Raw genomic sequence first — 23524 nt, 5'->3', positions numbered from 1 at the left:
CGGTCAGTCCGTAATCCAATATGGCCGCTGAGGCCGCCATCTTGAAAATCACATTTTAAACTTCTTCTCAAGTTCCACCAGTGCTATTGAGCTGAAACTTGCCTGAAATGATCCTGATATGATCCCGACCAAGTGTTGTTATTTTTCGGGTCGGTCCGAAATCCAAGATGGCCGCTGAGGCCGCCATCTTAAAAAACACATTTTAAACTTCTTCTCAAGTTCCACCAGTGCTATTGAGCTAAAACTTGCCAGAAATAATCCTGATATGATCCCGACCAAGTGTTGTTATTTTTTAGATTTGTCTGAAATCCAAGATGGCCACCATGGCAGCCATCTTGAAAACACATTTTAAACTTCTTCTTCAGTTCCACTGGTGCCATTGAGCTTGAAATTGGTGAGGATGTTAAGGAAGGAGGGCCAACAAAGTGTTTTGTTATTTTTTCGGTCTCGTAAAAACTTTGACATGGCAGCAATGGCGGCCATTTTGTAACATGATTGCGCAATCATGGTTTTCCTGAACAACACCTATTTCAAACTTCTTCTCAAATTCCACCAGTGGGATTCAGCTCTAACTTACCAGAAATTATCCTTAGATGGTCCAGACCAAGTGTTGTTATTTATTGGGTCCGTCAGAAATCCAAGATGGCCACCATGGCCAACAGTGCCACTATATACTTGCTACAGAGAATGCATACTACAATAATATTAGGGTTTAAATTTAGAGTCAGATGACCGTTAAGGCCCCTGGGCCTCTTGTATATATTTTGTTGTTGTGTTCCAGTTTTTGTCCGACCACTGTGCTAGACTTTCTGTGGGCATGTCTGCAGATTCCAAAGATATGGCAAGGAAGAGAGCAAAGAATATCAAAGGTAAAGTTGTATAAGGAGTTTGTATACAAGAGACAATGCAATAAAATTGAATAAAGAGATAGTTATGTGGGAATGTGAAGTATGCTGTTCTTTAAAACAAGGAGTCAATATACTGTACTGTACTATCCTGTGATGTTTTGTCTGAAATAGCAATGATACGTAATTTTTAACACTGTTGCTACAGTAACAGATGGACTCTCTCCTCTGACTTTCATTCAAGAGTTATCTTGTCCATCTGTCCAAAAGAAATTTTTTGATGTTTGTCCGCAGTTACTATAAATATATATATCAATATTTACAGAAACAAACAGTGGAGAATGTCCTGAGTCTAAGTCAAGGCCAGTTAGAGACAATCCTGAACTACGTAGTAGAGGAGGCAGTGACCAATGAGTCCAGCCAAACTGACCACAAGGGAATACCACTGTCCAGCAGAGTAGAGTTGCTGGTCACATGTACAAACAATGAGGAGAGCAACATCAAGTTTGTGGCAAAGCAAGCTCAGGATGCACTGGCTGACAACAGGTGAGATATTTGTGAAGCATTTAAATGTTTGATATTTTATCACAAATACTCTATTCTTAAGCATATTTACTAATGGTTGAAATAGCATTGCTGAAGTACTTGATTTTCATTGGTGTGCTGTAGAAGTACTATAAAAATCAATACTTTTGAAGGGTTCATTTTTTTTCGCTGTTTTAGAGGATAAGATACAATTGTCAAAAAAATCTTCAAAAATAAGATAATCCGATGAAGATTAATATGGTCATAAATAATAATATTGACTAAAAATAAATTTGCATCTTTTTTGTTTCAAAATTTTGGTAAGAAAAAAAGCATTTACAGTACGTTTTGATATTTTACAGACACAAGGGTGTGAATCAGAAAGTACTGGTGGAGTTGTATGCCCAGTGTCCTCGTCTGTTGTCATGGTTACCAGATATATTCACCTCTCTTACCGACAAGTGTCTATCTCAGGAAACGGTTATACAGGTAAGTTTCCATCCACAAGTGGTCAGTTCATGCATAAATTATCTCCCCCTACTGGAGATCAGTCCATACATGAATTATCTCCCTCTACAGGCGATCAGTCCATACACTAAGTATCTCTCTCTACAGTTGATCAATCTATATATAGATTATCTCCCCCTCTACAGGAGATCAGTCCATACATAAATTATCTCTCCCCCCCCCCCCCCCCCCCCCCCCCTACAGATGATCAGCCCATATTTAAATTTGAGAACAAGGAATTAAATCATAAGAGACATTTTTTGTTGGTATATAAATTATGTCTCTTGCGGCCACAGCTCAAATCATACACAACCTATTTGTGACAAAAGAATGTGATAAAACTGTATTATCATGGTAAATCAAAAAAATTCTAGTATGAATAAACTTATTAAGTAATAAATGCATAAAGTTGGCCTATGAAAGTGGGTGGAGTGTATACCTGAAGAGAAATTGTACTAACTCTGATGTTGTAGATTCTCATGTAAGATTTGTCATTGCTGAACATACATAAATGTCACTTATTTTGTTGTATACACTTTATTATGTATTGATAAATAATTAAAACAATTTAACTTTTTTGCTCTAATCATGTTTAAAAAAGAAAATATTCTTCATTGAGCACCAACAGCACAGATACCATAATATGAAATTGTTATTTTTTAACCAGGTTGACCTGATATCATTCCGTCTACTGACAAGCTTGGGACATGCTGGCCATGGACGAAGGAATGAGGATCGTATGCATGACGCTAACATAGCGTGCCGTAAACTGGCCTCACAACATCCTCTACTGATGTTACGGTACACACTCTTGTTAAAAAAAATTAGTTCAGTACCAAATCAGTGTCACATAGACTTTATTTTTACAAAAATCATTACTTACTCTGTGTCTTGATAAAGGAGCGAATTGCCTAGACAATGTGACATTTTTCATGTCCACACTGAATTACTTCTTTGCCCCCTAATGTACAGCTAGGAATATAAAGCAATAATGTATATGAGATTATAAATGCACCCTTTGATGTAAACAAATTTTCATCAAACAAACATTTGCCTTGAACATAGCTGCAGTTCGTTTGAGGAACTTTGTTATTGATTCAAGGACAAAGTTACAATTGCTCAAAAACGTTTGGAAAAAAACACTGTAGTTTAAGTGGGGATGTGAGTGTAAGTGGGGGTTTGGGTGTAAGTGGGGATGTGAGTGTAAGTGGTGGTGTGGGTGTAAGTGGGGATGTGAGTGTAAGTGGTGGTGTGGGTGTAAGAGGGGATGTGAGTGTAAGTGGTGGTGTGGGTGTTAGAGGGGATGTGAGTGTAAGTGGTGGTGTGGGTGTAAGTGGGGATGTGAGTGTAAGTGGTGGTGTGGGTGTTAGAGGGGATGTGAGTAAGTGGTGGTCTGGGTGTAAGTGGGGGTGTGAGTGTAAGTGGGGATGTGAGTGTAAGTGGGGTTGTGAGTGTAAGTGGGGTTGTGAGTGTAAGTGGTGGTGTAAGTAGGGTTTTGATTGTAGAGCCATTTTAACATTTATCTATGAACATAGTGTGACTACCTTTTACAGCCAGTTGCCAATGTTGAGCGCTCTACTGAAGGGTAAAACACAGTTTAAAATAGGACAGCTACGTCACCGCAACTACCTACAGCTGTTCACGCATATCCTGGGATTGTTGGAGGCCATGCAGCCATTGGTGTTTAGGCGGGATTACAGTGCTAGTCACAGCGACATCCTAGAGTCCTACGTGTCACTGCTACAGGTTAGTAGAGTTACTAGTCACAGCGACATCCTAGAGTCCTACGTGTCACTGCTACAGGTAAATAGAGTTACCAGTCACAGTGACATCCTTGAGTCCCGTGTTTCACTGCTACAGGTAAGTAGTGTAACCAGTCATAGTGACAGCCTAGAGTCCGGTGTTTCACTAGTACTGCTACAGGTAAGTAGCTATAGTGTAACCAGTCATAGTGACAGCCTAGAGTCCGGTGTTTCACTGCTACAGGTAAATAGTGTAACCAGTCATAGTGACAGCCTAGAGTCCGGTGTTTCACTGCTACAGGTAAGTAGTGTAACCAGTCATAGTGACAGCCTAGAGTCCTGTGTTTCACTGCTACAGGTAAATAGAGTTACCATTTACTGGGGCATCTCCCACATATATTGCTATTACAAACGAATATTCCATTTTCTTTACTTACCATGTATGGTTTGTGTTCCAGAATCATGGCATGGAGAGAATACTGGCTCCCATTGTGGCCAAATTCATCAGATACCTTCAAAACTACATGATGTGTGAGCCCCAACATTCCATTAACGTCCTACAGCCACATGTCGGCGTTTTCAGGTATGATAACATGCAGTATAATTAAATGTTGAGAAAGATATACCCAAGTCTGTATCTAAAAATATTTACGGAATGATTCAAAAGTAGTTTCCTCTGTCACGGTCATCAATTTAAAAAAAATGGCCACAATAGCTGTTACTCAGTAGAGCCGTATACAACGTTACCTTTGGGGAAGATCACAAGCGAGTTTTCAGTCAGCACCTAGGCCAGTTTCTGTTTCTCGCAAGGCTGATCTAATTGTATTGTCGCATGCTGTTATGGTTGTGTCCTTGGGCTAGAAACTGAACCCCAGTTTCTCAATGTTTTGTAAGGTAGCCATCACCTGCTACAAGCGCAAACTGTGTCAGAATGGCAAACAGCTGTTGTTTGCTTTCTTAATAATCAGCCTTATGATAAATACATGTATAAAGAAGCTAGCTGTCATTTAAGGTCACTATGACATGACTCCTCGAACTGTATCTTATGTTAATGACAATTGTATAATAACCAATCTGATTTGATTCCAGTAATCTTAGTTTAGTCTATCCAGACATGCCCGCCCTAAAATCCCTGCTGGCAGGGTTAACTTTACCCAGACAGACAGAGAGTGACAATTCCCATCAGGGGGATATGACCGTGGGACTGGCTCGTCCAACATCGCCCTGGACGGTAGGACAAATCGCACCTTACCTACAGAGGTTACAGAATGCCACAGACTCATCAAGTAGGTTACTACTGGTTGTCATCATATTTTTGCATCAACATGATGAAAATATTAATTTTGAAAATTTTCATATAATTTTTGGTCTACAAGTCTTAAATTTTTCAAGATCCATAATTTTTGTAATAAATGATTACAGCTATTCTTTTAGATGGTGTTCAAAGCATTATTTTTTCTATAACTGATTGATGTTGTTATTGAAATATTTGTATTTTGTTCTAATAGATTAGTGGCAGGAAATTCATCATTCAGGAAAAATGTCATATTTACTGTTATCTTTCCAGATATAATGGACGTTTTGCAAGACCTGGATGAGACGTCAAAGAGAAAAGTTGATATCCTTGAACACTTCCTGGTATGCAATAACAATAATTTATTCAGTTTTAGTAAAGTGAAAGCATCAAATTGTGCTCAAAATAGCTACAGATATTTCTTTAAGGATCTAAGAGTCATGATTATTTGGAGAGATGGGGGATGTTGTCATTTAGGGATGGGGGATGTTATCATTTAGGGATGGGGGATGTTATTATTTAGGGATGGGGGATGTTATCATTTAGGGATGGGGGATGTTGTCATTTAGGGATGGGGGATGTTATCATTTAGGGATGGGGGATGTTATTATTTAGGGATGGGGGATGTTGTCATTTAGGGATGGGGGATGTTATCATTTAGGGATGGGGGATGTTGTCATTTAGGGATGGGGGATGTTATCATTTAGTTCTTGATGCTGTTTTAACACCCCAATATAAAGATGTGAAGTTAAAAGTAATGTATATCAAATACTTCATTGTAAACAGGGGGATCTGAAGAAACTGGTCTATACCTACTGATGATAAGTGTATATCAAATACTTCATTGTAAACATGTATGTTGTAAAGTGTACGTTGGCCAATGTGTTGTATATAGTTAACTTTATATTTAACACTGGTTACAGGGGGACCTGAAGAAACTGCTGTTAGACCTGAGTGATAAGATCAGAAACACATGTTACTCACTCATCATGAGATATGTCCGCCAGATGCCAAGGTGAGATTTCAGGGTGTCGTAGAGAGTAGCTGAACGTACAGTGTTGACATGAAGTCAATGATAATCACACTTGCTGTAACATGTTGTTACAGTAATTAGAAGTTCTGTGAAAGCCATTGAAATTTTTTTTTCAAATGTGTTGTATTTTGTGTTCTGCTGTCACATTTGGGTTTTGATGATGACAGCGACATGTCCTCAAGAGTTGCTCCCCTTCCTAGATAGTTATCTATTTTTAGCTCCTATACCACTTCATGTCAATAAACATCATGTATGTAGGATGATATAGAAGGAATCAGGTAGTAGAGCCAACACCGTTCATTCTAATTGGATGGTAGTGTGTTCCTGCACTCGTCAACTGGATACCCAAAGGTGTACCAGTTGATTGGACAATGGCGAAAATCTGAAGTAAGTAACAATCACAACAGCTTCGGAGTGGGAATTTAAAAAAAAAAAAAAAAAATTCTTCAGGACGACACATATCATGTTCCCCACTCGGAAGCCGTTGCGATTGTTACCTACTTAGGATGATATAAGCTCATCACAAGAAATCTCCCTGTTGGAAATTTGTGAAAACTTATTAGATGATGGTTACATACAGGTAGTGTTGTCTAATATAGTCTAATATGATTTAGTTTTATTGCTACTCTACTAAACGATGAACAGAGTTAATTGGCATGAAATTTTAAGGATAGGGTAGTGGTGTTGAGTTGATATCAAAAATAATATTTCTGCTGTAAAAGAAATCATTAGTAAAATATTCTATTAAATTATGTAAATTTTGTTTAACTGTTATCAGCAGTAACTTATATAACAAAATCTAGCAAAAATGAAATATGAAGATACTATTACATTGCTTCTATCATTGTAATTATGATATTTGTGTAATATTATGATTGTGTCAACATCAATATTAACTTTTGTATGTGTGTAATTACGACTTGAGTATGTGTATGTGTGTATTTACGACTTGAGTATTTGTATGAATGTATTTACGACTTGAGTATTTGTATGAATGTATTTACGACTTGAGTATTTGTATGTGTGTATTTACAACTTGAGTATTTGTATGTGTATATTTACGACTTGAGTATTTGTATGTGTGTATTTATGACTTGAGTATTTGTATGTGTGTATTTATGACTCAAGTATTTGTATGTGTGTATTTATGACTTGAGTATTTGTATACATGTGTATATTTATGACTTGAGTACTTGTATGCGTGTATTTATGACTTGAGTATTTGTATACATGTGTATATTTATGACTTGAGTATTTGTATGTGTGTATTTATGACTTGAGTATTTGTATGTGTATATTTATGACTCAAGTATTTGTATGTGTGTATTTATGACTTGAGTATTTGTATACATGTGTGTATTTACGACTTGAGTATTTGTAGGTGTGTATTTATGACTTGAGTATTTGTATGTGTGTATTTATGACTTGAGTATTTGTATGTGTGTATTTATGACTTGAGTATTTGTATGTGTGTATTTATGACTTGAGTATTTGTATGTGTGTATTTACGACTTGAGTATTTGTATGTGTGTATTTACGACTTGAGTATTTGTATGAATGTATTTACGACTTGAGTATTTGTATGTGTGTATATACGACTTGAGTATTTGTATGAATGTATTTACGACTTGAGTATTTGTATGTGTGTATTTACGACTTGAGTATTTGTATGTGTTTATTTACGACTTGAGTATTATAATACCCTGTTTTGTGTCCAGGTCAGCTGTACACTTCCTCGGCAGCTTTCTCCAGTGTCTGGACAGCGACAACTCGGATATCATCACAAGTGCCTTGAAAAATCTACCGGAGTTCTGTGTTCTTTGTCAGGGTGAGTGTTATCATTTGTCTTGTTTGTAAGATGTGTTGAATAGTGAAGTAATCAGTCTTTGGAGTCTTAAAAAAATGTCCTACTTGGAAAAATTTGACTGTAAAGCATGATTTATAATAGAAGCTGGGTCAAAAGAACACGTTATGTCCGACTATCCTTTCTCCAACATAATTGAGTATCTTAGGATATCAGGAGGATTAGAACTCACAGAAAATGCATTGAAATGAAAAATAAAATTGTAAGCAATTATTTTAGGCACAAAACATGTACACAAAGTTTAATAAAGGTAGTTTAAAAGATTAAGTAGCTTTACAAAAGACAAACTCATACCAACAGAGAGGAGAGATGATTTCAGTATACAGCTGTATGGATGTCCCTACTTCATGGAATAAAAGAAAGTGATAATCAGTATTTAGACAGATTGCTTAAAGGTTTTTTCTTTCAAGGTTTAAGTTTATGATTACAACATCCTAACAGTCTAATTAAATTCATTGCCAGTCTGACAAGCTTTGGTATAGTATTTTACCGGGTATAAGCCCAGGGGGCCGGGCTAGTGCACTGAAAATTGGCAAAAACAGTGTGTAAGCTTTATGTAGGAAATTTATGTACCATTTATTACATTTATAACCAGGCTATATAACATCTTCCTACAGATCATGCCGATGTGCTGCTACAAAAGGCATTCCTTGTGGGAACCACTACCTCGATAGAGACCAGCACCTACATTGTCGAAGCACTACAGACCCTCAACCTAGAGACTACCTTAGTTGTCAACAAGTTAGATAGCTGATGTTTTGAGGCAAGGTTCATCACAGATGGACATACAATGTATAGACCCTGTTCTGGAGGCAATTAGGATTTTGAACAAAATATACATCACTCTTCTAGGCAAAACAGTTTGTTGATATAGAGACTGTACATGTGTACCATTGTACCTGTAATACCATAATTGCCAACAAGTGAGATGGTTGATGTATAGAGGAAAGGCTCCTTTCTAGCCAGATGAACATAAAATGTATGGACTCTGTTCTGGAGACAACTAGACTTTCAACAAATTTTGTGTGTAGCACTTTATTCTGGTGATTAAACTTGTCTCCAGCAAGTTAAACTTTTGATGTACAAGTTTCAGAATGATTTGTTAAGAGAGAAGTCAGCTTCAGCATCATTTTGACCCAAAGTTAACGGACCATGTCAGAAAGCCAAACATCTAATGTGTAATCCCTCGGGTGTATGGACTGAGAATATGGTCAGTAAGTTATCAGTTGGATGCTTTGATATACAGACATTCAGTGGAGATTGCCAAATGTCTGATCTGGACAAAACTATAGCATTGTAGCCCATTACAGATGTGATACACATCAAGACTGAGTCGGTCAGCAGTAGTTTGATATTAACAATATATGTCAAAGACAACTAAACTGCAACCATTATTGATTTTCATGGACTGATCATGATATAAAAATTTGTTTAAATTAAATATGAAAAGTCCATATCAAGTATTTTGTTAATGAAATTATGAAACTGAAAAGTGCTAAAAGGTATTGAGTGCATGAAATGCAGTTGACCTGTTGTTATGGAATGTACCATGATTAATAAATCAATGTTAAATAATCCACATGTGTAGTTCAGTCTCATTTACACTGATGTCCCAATTTACATACAGGTACAGCATTTGAAACGTGCGGAGAATGTGGTAGACCTAGAGATAAGTAGCAGCATATCTGCCTAATGCATCACAAACTTTATATAAACACATTTTTTACACGAATTTGGACACATACAAAAATATCACACTTGATTCTGGTTCATTCATTGCCACAGACATAAACCTGTACCTGTTTGCGGTGTGGACAGCTAATTAACATTGTATGTTGTATTTTGTACCAAAAGGTTAAAGCATTTATATGACTGATTGGCAAATAGGTTGTCAAATGAGAGTCGGTAATCATTCATGGAAAGTAGGTCAATATTGCCTTTATACCCATAAAGTACTATTGAAACGTTCATTCCTGCTTTATTTGCATTTTATCAAGAGTTACTTCCCTTCTTTTCACTTTGTCAGATGGTGTAGCAATAGCTTGACACAGCCCGTTGATGCAGAGAATGCTCTACTGGGTACACATTCATCTGTACACAGTTCAAGTCTTGATATACATATAGCAAAGTGTATCATTTATATGAAGTTGAAGGTATTCTTCGTAGTATATCAATTTCTAAAAAAAACTGCTTGTTTTACATTTTACATTCTTTCATCATAGTATTACAAATTTCCTTATTTTAAGTCTTACTTAAGTATTATGAATTAAAAAGACAAACAATTAAATAGTTGAGATCAAATTTTATTTAAAATATATAATTATTTCACATTTAAGAGTGAGAAAAACACCATTGCACTAACTTTTTGTTTTGTAGGTAAATATTGTAGGATTTCTGGAACAAGTGTTATACTTAATGACTACAACTATGGCAACCATGGGTATCACATACTTAAGGCAACAGTATCAAACAAAACATTACATCAACAAAATATTGAAAGGTGCATTTACTGAACGAAGTGTCACTGTTAAACAAGAGGCCCATGGGCCTTAACGGTCACCTGAGATTTGAAATATTTCAGTTAATTAAATTGACCATTTTTGGCCCCGCCCATAAGCCCCTAGGGGTCAGTCAGGGCCAACATTTGCATATTATCAAACTTTCATCCCATGCTGAAAATGTTTACCAAGTTAGAATGAATTCCAATAGAAATCAAACAAATCATTCAAAAACGTGATTTCCCTATATAAACTATAGTAAAATTTACCCCCTCCCCAGGGGTAAATGTGTGACCCCAGGGTCACACATCTATAAACAGTATTTGATTCTATCTTATTTCGGTCTGAAAAGAAGATTTTTGAAATTTCAGTCAATTTGACCCTTTTTAGCCCCGCCCATTAGCCCCTAGGGGTCAGTCAGGGTCAACATGTGCATACCCTCAAACTGCCATCCCAAGCTGATAATGTTAACCAAATTAGAATGAATTCCAAAAGAAATCAAACATATTATAGTCAAAAATGTGATTACCATATATAAACTATAGTAAAGTTTACACCCTCCCCAGGGGCAAACTTGAGACCCCAGGGTCATGAAATTCTAAATTTTAGTAAAGCACTTTAAGATGCTTCCAAATACAAAGAGTATTTGATTCCAACTTATTTCCGTCTTGAGAAGAAGATTTTTTAAATTTCAGTCAATTTGGCCCTTTTTAGCCCCGCCCATTAGCCCTTGGGGGTCAGTCAGGGCAAACATGTGTATACCATCAAACTGTCATCCCATGCTGACAATGTTTACCAAATTAGAATGAATTCCAATACAAATCAAACAAATAAAAGTCAAAAATGTGAGTTCCCTATATAAACTATAGTAAAGTTTACCCCCTCCCCAGGGGCAAACGTTAGACCCCTGGGTCATGAAATTTACAATTTTGGTAAAGCACCTTAAGACCCTTCCATCTATGAAGAGTGTTTGATTCCACCATATCTGAGAGTAGAGAAGAAGATTTTTGAAGTTTTAGTCATTTTGACCCTTTTTAGCCCCGCCCCTCAGGCCCCTGGGGGGTGGGGACCATATAATTTACAATTTTGGTTGACCTTTAGCCATATTAGCTTCCTGCCAAATTTCATGGAATTTGGTTTAGGGGTTTTGGAGAAGAAGTCGAAAATGTAAATTGTTTACGGACGGACGACGGACAAAAGGGGATTAGAATAGGTCACTTGAGACTTTTGTCTCAGGTGACCTAAAAAGTTAATGAAAGAAAGCATTACAATGTTCTGTAATATTGTATTGCAGTAAAAATGTATTACAGTTACAGAAACAAAATATTACAGTAACATTGTAATGCTGTATACAGTGGCAATGTACATTGTATTACAGTATAAACATTTAATTACAGTGTAAGCACTTTATTGTCACTATAATTACAGTAACAGTTACAATGTACAGTGTATTATATAAATCTTTCAGTAACGATATATTAACACTACAATATTTACATACCATTACTGTATCAATGGATGATTGGAATGTCGGACCTTTAATTTTTACACCACATAATTGACATACTATAACACCAAATATTTTCAAAGCCTTTCCCACGAGCACTATAATTCAAAATACAAACATGGCAATACATAGTATTTGTAATAACACAATAAGTACCAGATATTTCTAACCTATCTGGGATGGTCAATAATATTAATGATGAAAGACTTTCCTTTTAGAAAAATAAAGAGCATTATGGATATCATGTAATGCCACATTCAAAACACACATTCTGTCCTATACTCTCATACTGTGTCATCTCACATACATACATGTATTAACAACCTCTGCTTATCTTTATTAAAACGTAAATTCCCTCTACGACGGAGCAATGAGTCGTATAAATGCATACACACAATACAACATCCAACATTTATGGTGCCGTTTTCACCATCCCACAGTGTTAGTGTAAAAAGAATATCTTAAGATAGATAGTTTGATAGTATCAAAGTTATCTGCTTCCTTTTCACACTTTTTTACCATTATCATGATTTGGTCCCGTGTACCTTGTCACTGCGAGACTATTTCTTCCTTAAAACTTTTTTTTGTTATTTTAGTTTGATAAAACATTTTATTAGAATGAAAAGAACAGACAATGGGTCACAGACACATATGTAAACCGATCACTGTGTACTAAACAGCAAATTATAAATTCAGTATGTATAAACACCATTTATCTACACACACATGTATATGGTATTTCTTCATCCAACATTTATAATGAAATTATCTCCCCTGACACCAGTATTAATAATAGTTTATTAATGTGTACAACTTCCTTTGTCACACATCTTTACTGTTGCTGTGTCTACTTGCTGTTGGATTGGTACTTCTTCATCCAGCATTTATAACTAAGACACAGTTATCTTCCCCGAGGGCTATTCCAATAAAATATATACCGGACCCCAGGACTCCTCATTAAATCACTTCCATACATGCTTGGATTGCCTTCATATTACTTCTATGTAATTTATTAAATAAATTCTATAGGTGGTACCCCTTAACCAAACCTGGAGTCCTGGGGTTGGGTAGATGTTTTACTGGAAAAGCCCTGATAGAGTCAGTGTAAATAATAGTTTATTAATGTGTACAACTTCCTTTGTCACACATCTTTACTGTTGCTGTTTTCTGTTCCTGCATCTACTGACTGTTGGACTGGTACTTCTTCATCCAGCATTTATAATTAAGATAGTTATCTCCCCTGATTGAGTCGGTATAAATAATAGCTTATTGATGTGAACAGCTTCCTTTATCACACACCTGTACTATTGCTATGTTCTGGTCCTGCGTCTACTGGCTGTGGAACTGGTACTTCATCGTCTGTTACAGAGAGGGTGAAATGGGTGAACACAATAGTTAAACAATCATAAAATTAAACTATATTAAGAGTATCCTGTATATATCAACACTTGTTTGTGCCAGCTGTCAAAAAGTCAAGTTAGACAAGATGTCCAATTACAATTTACATCTGATTGCTACAGCTGATCTTAACTAATGTTAAGCTGCGGACAAAAATTTGGTCTTTGACGATGTTCATGACCAAGTTTTACATTCACATTTTGGGTATTGTTGGTGTTCTTGTATCCATTTAATGACCACATAATTAGCATTAACTTACTTTTCACAGCCAACAGTGCTCTCAGACCTTCAACTTCCTTTTTCAGTTTTTGATATTCCTGAAAATCATAATTATACTTATGTGAAATTCATATTTTATAATGCTTTAAATTAAACTTCTTTAAACATTACCTGTATAATTTCTTGATAAATAATGAACTGTTTACTCTTCACACAAATTTTACAGATCACCACTAAAATCTTACCTCCTTACACTGATAAAGGCTATCAAATTCACCCTTCTGTTCTTTTTCCTCCATCTTCTCCTGTTCTACGGCTGATTTAGCAATGATTTGTTGGATATTTTCTGACATACAATATCCGGCCTCTATAAACAGTTTCTTCAAATGCTTGTCATATCCCTGAAAAATAGAAAGTTGTGTTTGTTCCAAAGAGCTGTTCATAAGCATTTATAACTATCTAACTACATTGTCAAATAGTATTTCTGTTAATGATTATCAATTGACAATAAACCCAAAGTGAATTCATCATTTGGCATTTATAGCTGGTTATGAATATTTCTGATGTTCAATATACCTGTACATGTTGTTACCAGTAACATGTTCAACTAGAGGAAATGACAGAAATACTTTAAATGTTTTAAATTTCATCTCATCAACTTGTGCAATTAGAGGTGAGGTTTATATTTTGAGTTAAAATAATTTTGAAACTTTTTTTTAATGATTTAATATAATAGTAACTCATTCTATGATGACTTTCTGACCTTGCGAGTAATTTCTTCACGTTGGTACTGGCCCTGTAGGAGATCCCATTTCAGACGCAGTGGGGGTGACAGGTGTGGGTATACCAACATGGAATGTTCTGCACATACCAATGGTGTGGAGAATTGTAGCTGATAGTTACACTTGCTGTACTCCGTCACATTCAGGATCTCGTTAGTCTCCGCGCATTCAAACAGAATCTGTCCCAGGGGAAATACCAGTCAGAGTCAGATTTCTCAAAATAATGTTATAATTTCACTGCAATCATTTCCAATGTTATCAATTTGTTAACTATTGAGGAAGGGACACAACTCTAGCTTACCAAAGTTTTGTTTTGTTTAATTGCTTTTAAATAGTATACTGTACCTTTGTACTTCGGGAAATGTCTCCACATCTCTCTCCTTCTCTCATAATCATCGCAACAAACTTATTGTCTTTTATTTCCCATTCTTGCCACACACTGAAACCAGTAACAATGAGAATTATGATAGAATCTAAATACATGTATACAAATAAATATATTTCTCAAAATCAACAATGTCAACACTGAAACAGGGGTCATAACACAAAAGATAGAATAATCAAGCTACAAAGCATTTAATTCCACATTAAATAAATACATATTTGTATATGTTTTTAATTTATATACCCACATTACATAATTAAAAACATTCACAAACCTACCCTTACACTCAAACCTTAGTACCCCAACACTCACCCAACATTCACAAACCTATTCTTACACTCACACACCTACCCTAACACTCGCACACCTACCCTAGCACTCCCACGCCTACCCTAGTACTCACACACCTACCCTAACACTCACACACCTACCCTAACACTCACACACCTACCCCAACACTCACACACCTACCCTTACACTCACACACCTACCCTAACACTCACACATCTACCCTAACACTCACACACCTACCCTAACACTCACACACCTACCCTAACACACCTACCCTAACACTCACACACCTACCCCAACACTCACACACCTACCCTAACACTCACACACCTACCCTAACACTCACACACCTACCCTAACACTCACACACCTACCCTAACACTCACACACCTACCCTAGTACTCACACACCTACCCCAACACTCACACACCTATCCTAACACTCACACACCTACCCCAACACTCACACACCTACCCTAACACTCATACACCTACCCTAACACTCACACACCTATCCTAACACTCACACACCTACCCTAGTACTCACACACCTACCCCAACACTCACACACCTATCCTAACACTCACACACCTACCCTAGTACTCACACACCTACCCTAACACTCACACACCTACCCTAACACTCACACACCTACTCTTACACTCACACACCTACCCTAACACACCTACCCTAACACTCACACACCTACCCTAACACTTGCACACCGACCCTAACACTCACACACTTACCCTAACACTCACACACCTACCCTAGTACTCACACACCTACTCTTACACTCACACACCTACCCTAACACTCACACACCTACTCTTACACTCACACACCTACCCTAACACACCTACCCTAACACTCACACACCTACCCTTACACTCACACACCTACCCTTACACTCACACACCTACCCTAACACTCACATACCTACCCTAACACTCACACACCACCTACCTTAACACTCATACACCTACCCTAACACTCACACTCATACCCTAACACTCAAACACCTACTCTTACACTCACACACCTACTCTTACACTCATATACCTACCCTAACACTTGCACACCTACCCTAACACTTGCACACCTACCCTAACACTCACACACCTACCCTAACACTCACACACCTACCCTTACACTCACACACCTACTCTTACACTCACAAACCTACCCTAACACTCACACACCTACCCTAACACTCACACACCTACCCTAACACTCACACGCCTACCCTAGTACTCACACACCTACCCTAGTACTCACACACCTACCCTAACACTCACACACCTACCCTTACACTCACACATCTACCCTAACACTCACACACCTACCCTTACACTCACACACCTACCCTAACACTCACACACCTACCCTAACACTCACACACCTACCCTGACACTCACACACTTACCCTAGTACTCACACACCTACTCTTACACTCACACACCTACCCTAACACTCACACACCTACTCTTACACTCACACACCTACCCTAACACACCTACCCTAACACTCACACACCTACCCTTACACTCACACACCTACCCTTACACTCACACACCTACCCTAACACTCACATACCTACCCTAACACTCACACACCACCTACCTTAACACTCATACACCTACCCTAACACTCACACTCATACCCTAACACTCAAACACCTACTCTTACACTCACACACCTACTCTTACACTCATATACCTACCCTAACACTTGCACACCTACCCTAACACTTGCACACCTACCCTAACACTCACACACCTACCCTAACACTCACACACCTACCCTGACACTCACACACCTACTCTTACACTCACAAACCTACCCTAACACTCACACACCTACCCTAACACTCACACACCTACCCTAACACTCACACGCCTACCCTAGTACTCACACACCTACCCTAGTACTCACACACCTACCCTAACACTCACACACCTACCCTTACACTCACACACCTACCCTAACACTCACACACCTACCCTAACACTCACACACCTACCCTAGTACTCACACACCTACCCTAACACTCACACACCTACCCTTACACTCACACACCTACCCTAGTACTCACACACCTCTTACACTCACACACCTACCCTAACACTCACACACCTACCCTAACACTCACACACCTACCCTAACACTCACACACCTACCCTAACACTCACACACCTACCCTTACACTCACACACCTACCCTTACACTCACACACCTACCCTAGTACTCACACACCTACCCTAACACTCACACACCTACCCTAGTACTCACACACCTACCCTAACGCTCACACACCTACCCTGACACTCACACACCTACCCTAGTACTCACACACCTACCCTAACACTCACACACTCACCATAGTACTCACACACCTACCCTGACACTCACACACCTACCCTGACACTCACACACCTACCCTAACACTCACACACCTACCCTAGTACTCACACACTCACCCTAGTACTCACACACCTACCCTGACACTCACACACCTACCCTAACGCTCACACACCTACCCTAACACTCACACACCTACCCTGACACTCACACACCTACCCTAACACTCACACACCTTCCCTAACACTCACACACCTACCCTTACACCGACACACCTACCCTAACACTCACACATCTTCCCTAACACTCACACACCTTCCCTAACACTCACACACTTACCCTAACACTCACACACCTTCCCTAACACTCACACACCTACTCTTACACTCACACACCTACCCTAACACACCTACCCTAGTACTCACACACCTACCATAACACACATCTACCCTAACACTCACTCACTTACCCTAGTACTCACACACCTACCCTAACACTCACACACCTACCCTAACACTCGCACACCTACCCTAACACTCACACACCTACTCTTACACTCACACACCTACCCTAGTACTCACACACCTACCCTTACAATCACACACCTACCCTAACGCTCACACACCTACCCTAACACTCACACACCTCTTACAATCACACACCTACCCTAACACTCACACACCTCTTACACTCACACACCTACCCTAACACTCGCACACCTACCCTAACACTCGCACACCTACTCTTACACTCACACACCTACCCTAGTACTCACACACCTACCATAACACACATCTACCCTAACACTCACTCACTTACCCTAGTACTCACACACCTACCCTAACACTCACACACCTACCCTAACGCTCACACACCTACCCTAACACTCACACACCTCTTACAATCACACACCTACCCTAACACTCACACACCTCTTACACTCACACACCTACCCTAACACTCACACACCTACCCTGACACTCACACACCTACCCTAGTACTCACACACCTTCCCTAACACTCACACACTCACCCTAGTACTCACACACCTACCCTTACACTCACACACCTACCCTAACACTCACACACCTACCCTAACACTCACACACCTACTCTTACACTCACACACCTACCCTAACACTGACACACCTACCCTAACACTGACACACCTACCTTAACACTCACACACCTACCCTAACACTCACACACCTACCCTAACACTCACACACCTACCCTAGTACTCACACACCTACCCTAACACTCACACACCTACCCTAGTACTCACACACCTACCCTAGTACTCACACACCTACCCTAACACTCACACACCTACCCTAGTACTCACACACCCACCCTAGTACTCAAACACCTACCCTAACACTCACACATCTACCCTGACACTCACACACCTACCCTAGTACTCACACACCTACCCTAGTACTCACACACTTACCCTAGTACTCACACACCTACCCTAGTACTCACACACCTACCCTAACACTCACACACCTACCCTAACACTCACACACCTACCCTAACGCTCACACACCTACCCTAACACTGACACACCTACCCTAACAATCACACACCTACCCTTACACCGACACACCTACCCTAACACTCACACACCTACCCTGACACTGACACACCTACCCTAACACTGACACACCTACCCTAACACTCACACACCTACCCTAGTACTCACACACCTACCCTAACACTGACACACCTACCCTAACACTCACACACCTACCCTAACACTCACACACCTACCCTAGTACTCACACACCTACCCTAACACTCACACACCTACCCTAACACTCACACACCTACCCTAACGCTCACACACCTACCCTAACGCTCACACACCTACCCCAGTACTCACACACCTACCCTAACACACCTACCCCAGTACTCCACGGAATGGATTCCACCTGTAGGACTGCTCATGTTGTGTAACATTTGCAAATGGACAAAATTCATACTTGTAACTGAAAATAAAAGAAAATACAAATTTAATATTTGGAAGTAAGTTCACGAAATATATATTCATAACACATACTTCAATTGCTTCACATGCTAAATTTGAAAGATAAAAGAAGTTCTAGCAATTGCAATATACAAATCACTAAGAATATAAACCATTTATTACCATTCTAAAAATAAAGATATGTTTAATACATTTGTGAATTTCATCATTTATAACAACTGCAGATATTTTGATCACAATATATCCAGTCAATTTACAAATCTGTTCACCCCGGAAAGGAAATTACTACATAATCCTTTTAATGTATTATTCAAAAGAGGTAAAAACAAACACTTGTTAATATCAATAGTGCAACTATATATAGTAATTATTGAATAATGAAATCTGTACAATTTTGTTCTGAATAAAATCATGATATCACTTTGAGCTAAAATCATTTTAGGAAGAAAATACTGATTGACCAGCAGACAACAAACCATGGCAACAGGAGTTCAGACCAGATGAGCTAATGATTGATGATAACAATATTGCAAATCAAATCATTGAATCAAACTACTTTTTATTTTTGAAACTAGTATATACATACCCCAAGATCTCTTTTTCAAAGCATTTGTTCTCAAAATTTCTCAGGTGTGGAGGACCGGAAAAATTTGATGGTTTTATACGCATCTTCAACTTTGGTTCATCATTAACAATTCCAACATTGTAATTGTTGAAACTAAAATTAAAATAATTGATATAAATACAATATGTACCATTTATATACCTTGTTTGTGTTTGAATTTTTCTGTTTGAGATCTGCTTATACATGTACTTAAGATGCAAATTAAAATCAATGACTTACAAGTATCAAGAAAGGTTCTTCTAAATGCAGCTGTATATGAACTCAATTCATATCTGTGTCATTATACTCAAATCTACTCTGCTATACATTCTGATTACATAGTTGTATCAAATTCAAACTCAGACTTAGTAAGTCAGTTAAAGACCAATCTAATTAAAATCTAGATGGTCATTATCACTACGTTACATGAACATCTAACAATATCCCATAAGGGGTCACATTCTGATGACCTCTGAGATGTGTGTATTTCAATTTCAGGGCGAATTGGCATTTTGTCGATGTCATCGAAGCAAAACATTTCGTCACAGTATATAGCTGGTATATGCTTTATGGGACGAAATGACTTGAAACAAATTGACAGATTATACAAGCTATGCACTCTAGTCATTATAAAATTCACTTCCAAGATTCTGGAAGTAGTCATTTGATTGGTAATCCAAAAGGTCACCCTGATGTGACCCCTTATGGGATGTTGTTAGATGTTCATGTAACGTAGTGATAATGACCATCTAGATTTTGATTAGATTGGTTAAAGACCATCTTGTATTAATACATGTAATTACTTAAACTAGCTATAAATTTCTTCAACTTCTTATGTATGGATTGATGTATTTCTGTTGTTGTTTACATTATGTTAATTAACATGTGGTCAGTTGGGTAGCACAGTGGTAACATTCTAGCCTTTCACCTAGGTGGCTGGGGTTAAATTCACCTTTCAAGCTTCAATCCGAGTCAACAAGCATGATTAATAATATAAGTGTTATATAACTTCTTTCGCAATTGTTATAAAATGAATAAAGTTAACATTTGAAAAGAAACCATCTATCTGAAGATGACAAATTTCAGCATGTAGTCCCCAGCGATTTTCCTTTTAAACTATAATGAAAACTCAAAATGGTCATATCTCTCTGAAATTTTGAGCAATTTGCCAAACCGTGTGAAAAAGGTAGGTGCTTGAATTATCTCACTGATACTAAATTTGAAGTAAATATGAAAGCTTAAACTGTGGAAGAAGTTGATTTTCTAACCAAAATGTGGAAGGGACATATAACTCCCTGAAAAGGGAAAATCATGATCACTGCATGAAGAATACATGTGCATATCTTTCTTGGTTGAATTTCATTGTGATTACATATGGAAGAGAGAAAAACATGTATAATGCACCATTATAAAATATTTTACATTATGTCATTAGCACACTAAGTATACTGTACATGTACATGTCAGGTCAATGTAGTTTTATGGCCTTACCCATAATTTGAGGGCTCTTCAACAATTTTCATGTTGACAACTTCACCACCTGAAAATAATAGACAAAAATACATTCAGTAAAAACCTCGAGAACATTTATAGGTCCTAAGCCTGCAAAAGATTATGTAAACATGTAGCTAATGTAGCGGAAGGGCATTTGCCATTGTGACTACTTTTGCTGTAGTCAAATGTGTCATGGATGGGGACACAGGGGTAGGCGTACTCCAACAATGTTTGAGGATTACACAGTGAGAAACTTATGACGGTTGCGGTTGGCATCAGAACCGAATAAATAGCCTGAGACTTTTAGCTAGCTGAAGTATGGGTAGGCGGGTAGACCCTATGTCACAAAAAAGAAAAAAAATTGTCAGATAAAAATTAGCCGCTCCCGTGGTCGGGAAAGACTATTCTTTAATGATAACATTTTTTTGTGACGTAGGTCCGGGCATACCCCCTTTGAATTGGGACGGGGGGGGGGGGGGGGGGGGGGGTGTTATAATACAAACACCTATAAATGTCTGCTTCACTTTGGGATTATGATATTTCTCTCATGTTTTGACAAAAGAAATAAAACTGCGTTAACTTAAATACAATGTTTATCTCCACAATTAGCAAAGGCAAAGGGGAAACACTTGTTGGACATCATATCTTAAACTACAGAATTGTATTCAGACCATAGCACTATGCTCTTGTGTATACATGATGACTTTTCTAACGAGAAAATATACCTGAAGGAAGGAAGCATCCAAGTACAAATGCCAGAACAAGTCTCATTTTGATCATGTTTATCTTCTCCATTCGTTGTGGACGATAAAGTTCGTGATTAACCAAACGCTTATGAATAACAGAAGATATTTTAAAACGCCGTGATGATCCAGATGTAGGGTGATACTAAACAACGTCTAATGACGGTCATTGAATTTTCCGCTTTTGAATCAATTATACGTGTAACAAATAACGAGGAAGGATTTATGCATATCGCTTTGTCGTATTAGTAAGTGTGTGAATCATATCAACACTTGATAATTAAAACTTCAGATGTGGGTTGGCTTCTGATTTAACTGTAGCAATTACATTACATAACTTTAACTTAGACAAACAATTAAAATTGATTTATCATCCATCCATCCATCCATCCATCCATCCATCCATTGCTTAAAAAACAAAATATGAATCTACTTTTCTTCTTCTGATCAGTCCCAAGCGTAAACATGTTCAACTAGAGAATAACTGGCTCCTTGATAATTTAGGGCAGTGGGATATGCCTGGCCCTAATTTTTGAAAAAAACAGGAGGAAGTAATCAAGTATTAGTGTTTAGCTGGGCATTTTTTTTTTTTACAAAATACTTAGGGTTGGTGTTCTGTCTAAAGTTGAGACAAAGAAGAACAAGAAACCTATTGTTAATTACTCCTCTGGAAGAACTACAAATGTAGCAAATGTTTTTCCATCTGACAAATCCATGCTTATTTGTCACCGACAGGTAAATATTCGATTGCGATCAGTCTAAAAATCAAAGATATGTTACTTTCAGCAGTTTTAGTGATTCGATCATTCTAAAATTCGATGATATACAATTACGAACAAAGATAAAACTACATATGATATTTGAGTAAAACCCACGAAGTACTTTCTGAGATATAACGATAAAAATGACCACCTGTCTACTATATATTTTGTTTTCTGATTAATTGTTCATTACATTGAACACACACTAGTTGATACAGAGCTATCAAGTTTGAGATATATACTGTCGTTAGTTCTTCAGCAACTATCAGAATCCAAGATGGTCACCTTGTTTTCCAGATCAGTCTCATAACACATAAAACATTGCACATATCATATAAAAGCATTTACCCCCCCCCCCCCCTCCCCCGTCTCTCTCCCTACAATCTTTGCCTCCCTCCCCAACTTTCCCCATCTATGCCCAACCCCCTTTCTCTCATCCTGTCTCTTGATTATCGATACAACAATGTAACCCTTTAAACAAGTAAATGGAAAATAGCCAAAAACTCCTTATCTCGAACTCTGAAAACTCTAAGAACCTACTTAAGTGGAAGTAAGCATTCATTTACGACGGTAATAATGATTTAAAATATACTAGAATACCTCGAATACCACACACCCCTAAATCTATTGGCTTCAAGATAACGAGGTTCGACTCTGTTTGGTTGCATTTTAAAAATCTATT

General features: G+C 38.0%; 2 protein-coding genes across 3 annotated transcripts in view; one reads left to right on the top strand and one right to left on the bottom strand.

The window, feature by feature from the left end:
* LOC117336032 (integrator complex subunit 1-like) overlaps positions 1-9389 on the top strand; it is a 37067-nt gene extending 27678 nt beyond the window's left edge. The window contains exons 36-46 of the mRNA XM_033896366.1: positions 782-869; positions 1171-1391; positions 1733-1859; positions 2545-2678; positions 3431-3623; positions 4078-4202; positions 4709-4905; positions 5187-5257; positions 5837-5928; positions 7665-7774; positions 8428-9389. Of these exons, the coding sequence (XP_033752257.1) occupies positions 782-869; positions 1171-1391; positions 1733-1859; positions 2545-2678; positions 3431-3623; positions 4078-4202; positions 4709-4905; positions 5187-5257; positions 5837-5928; positions 7665-7774; positions 8428-8564 (1495 nt within the window). The 3' untranslated portion in view covers positions 8565-9389. The remainder of the gene's footprint in view (positions 1-781; positions 870-1170; positions 1392-1732; positions 1860-2544; positions 2679-3430; positions 3624-4077; positions 4203-4708; positions 4906-5186; positions 5258-5836; positions 5929-7664; positions 7775-8427) is intronic.
* Positions 9390-11554: 2165 nt separating this feature from the next.
* Positions 11555-22185, bottom strand: LOC117336017 (N-acetylglucosamine-1-phosphotransferase subunit gamma-like). Of its 2 annotated transcripts, none has more exons than XM_033896347.1 (10): positions 22064-22185; positions 21336-21384; positions 19827-19958; positions 19158-19241; positions 14560-14653; positions 14196-14393; positions 13678-13833; positions 13473-13530; positions 13070-13174; positions 11555-12919 (listed from the first exon to the last, which is right to left on the bottom strand). In XM_033896347.1, the coding sequence occupies exons 1-9, from the start codon at positions 22131-22133 to the stop codon at positions 13107-13109; spliced, it is 909 nt and encodes a 302-aa protein (XP_033752238.1). In that variant the 5' UTR covers positions 22134-22185; the 3' UTR covers positions 11555-12919; positions 13070-13106. The 2 variants fall into 2 exon arrangements, with proteins under 2 accessions (XP_033752238.1, XP_033752246.1); XM_033896355.1 differs by having other exon boundaries at positions 11555-12930; positions 13081-13174.
* Between the last annotated feature and the right edge of the window lie 1339 nt (positions 22186-23524).

The sequence above is a fragment of the Pecten maximus genome, chromosome 1, assembly GCF_902652985.1.
Source record: "Pecten maximus chromosome 1, xPecMax1.1, whole genome shotgun sequence".
Taxonomy (NCBI): Eukaryota; Metazoa; Mollusca; class Bivalvia; order Pectinida; family Pectinidae; genus Pecten; species Pecten maximus.
The sequence above is the reverse complement of the archived record's forward strand: the minus strand, read 5'-3'. Positions and strand labels throughout refer to the sequence as shown.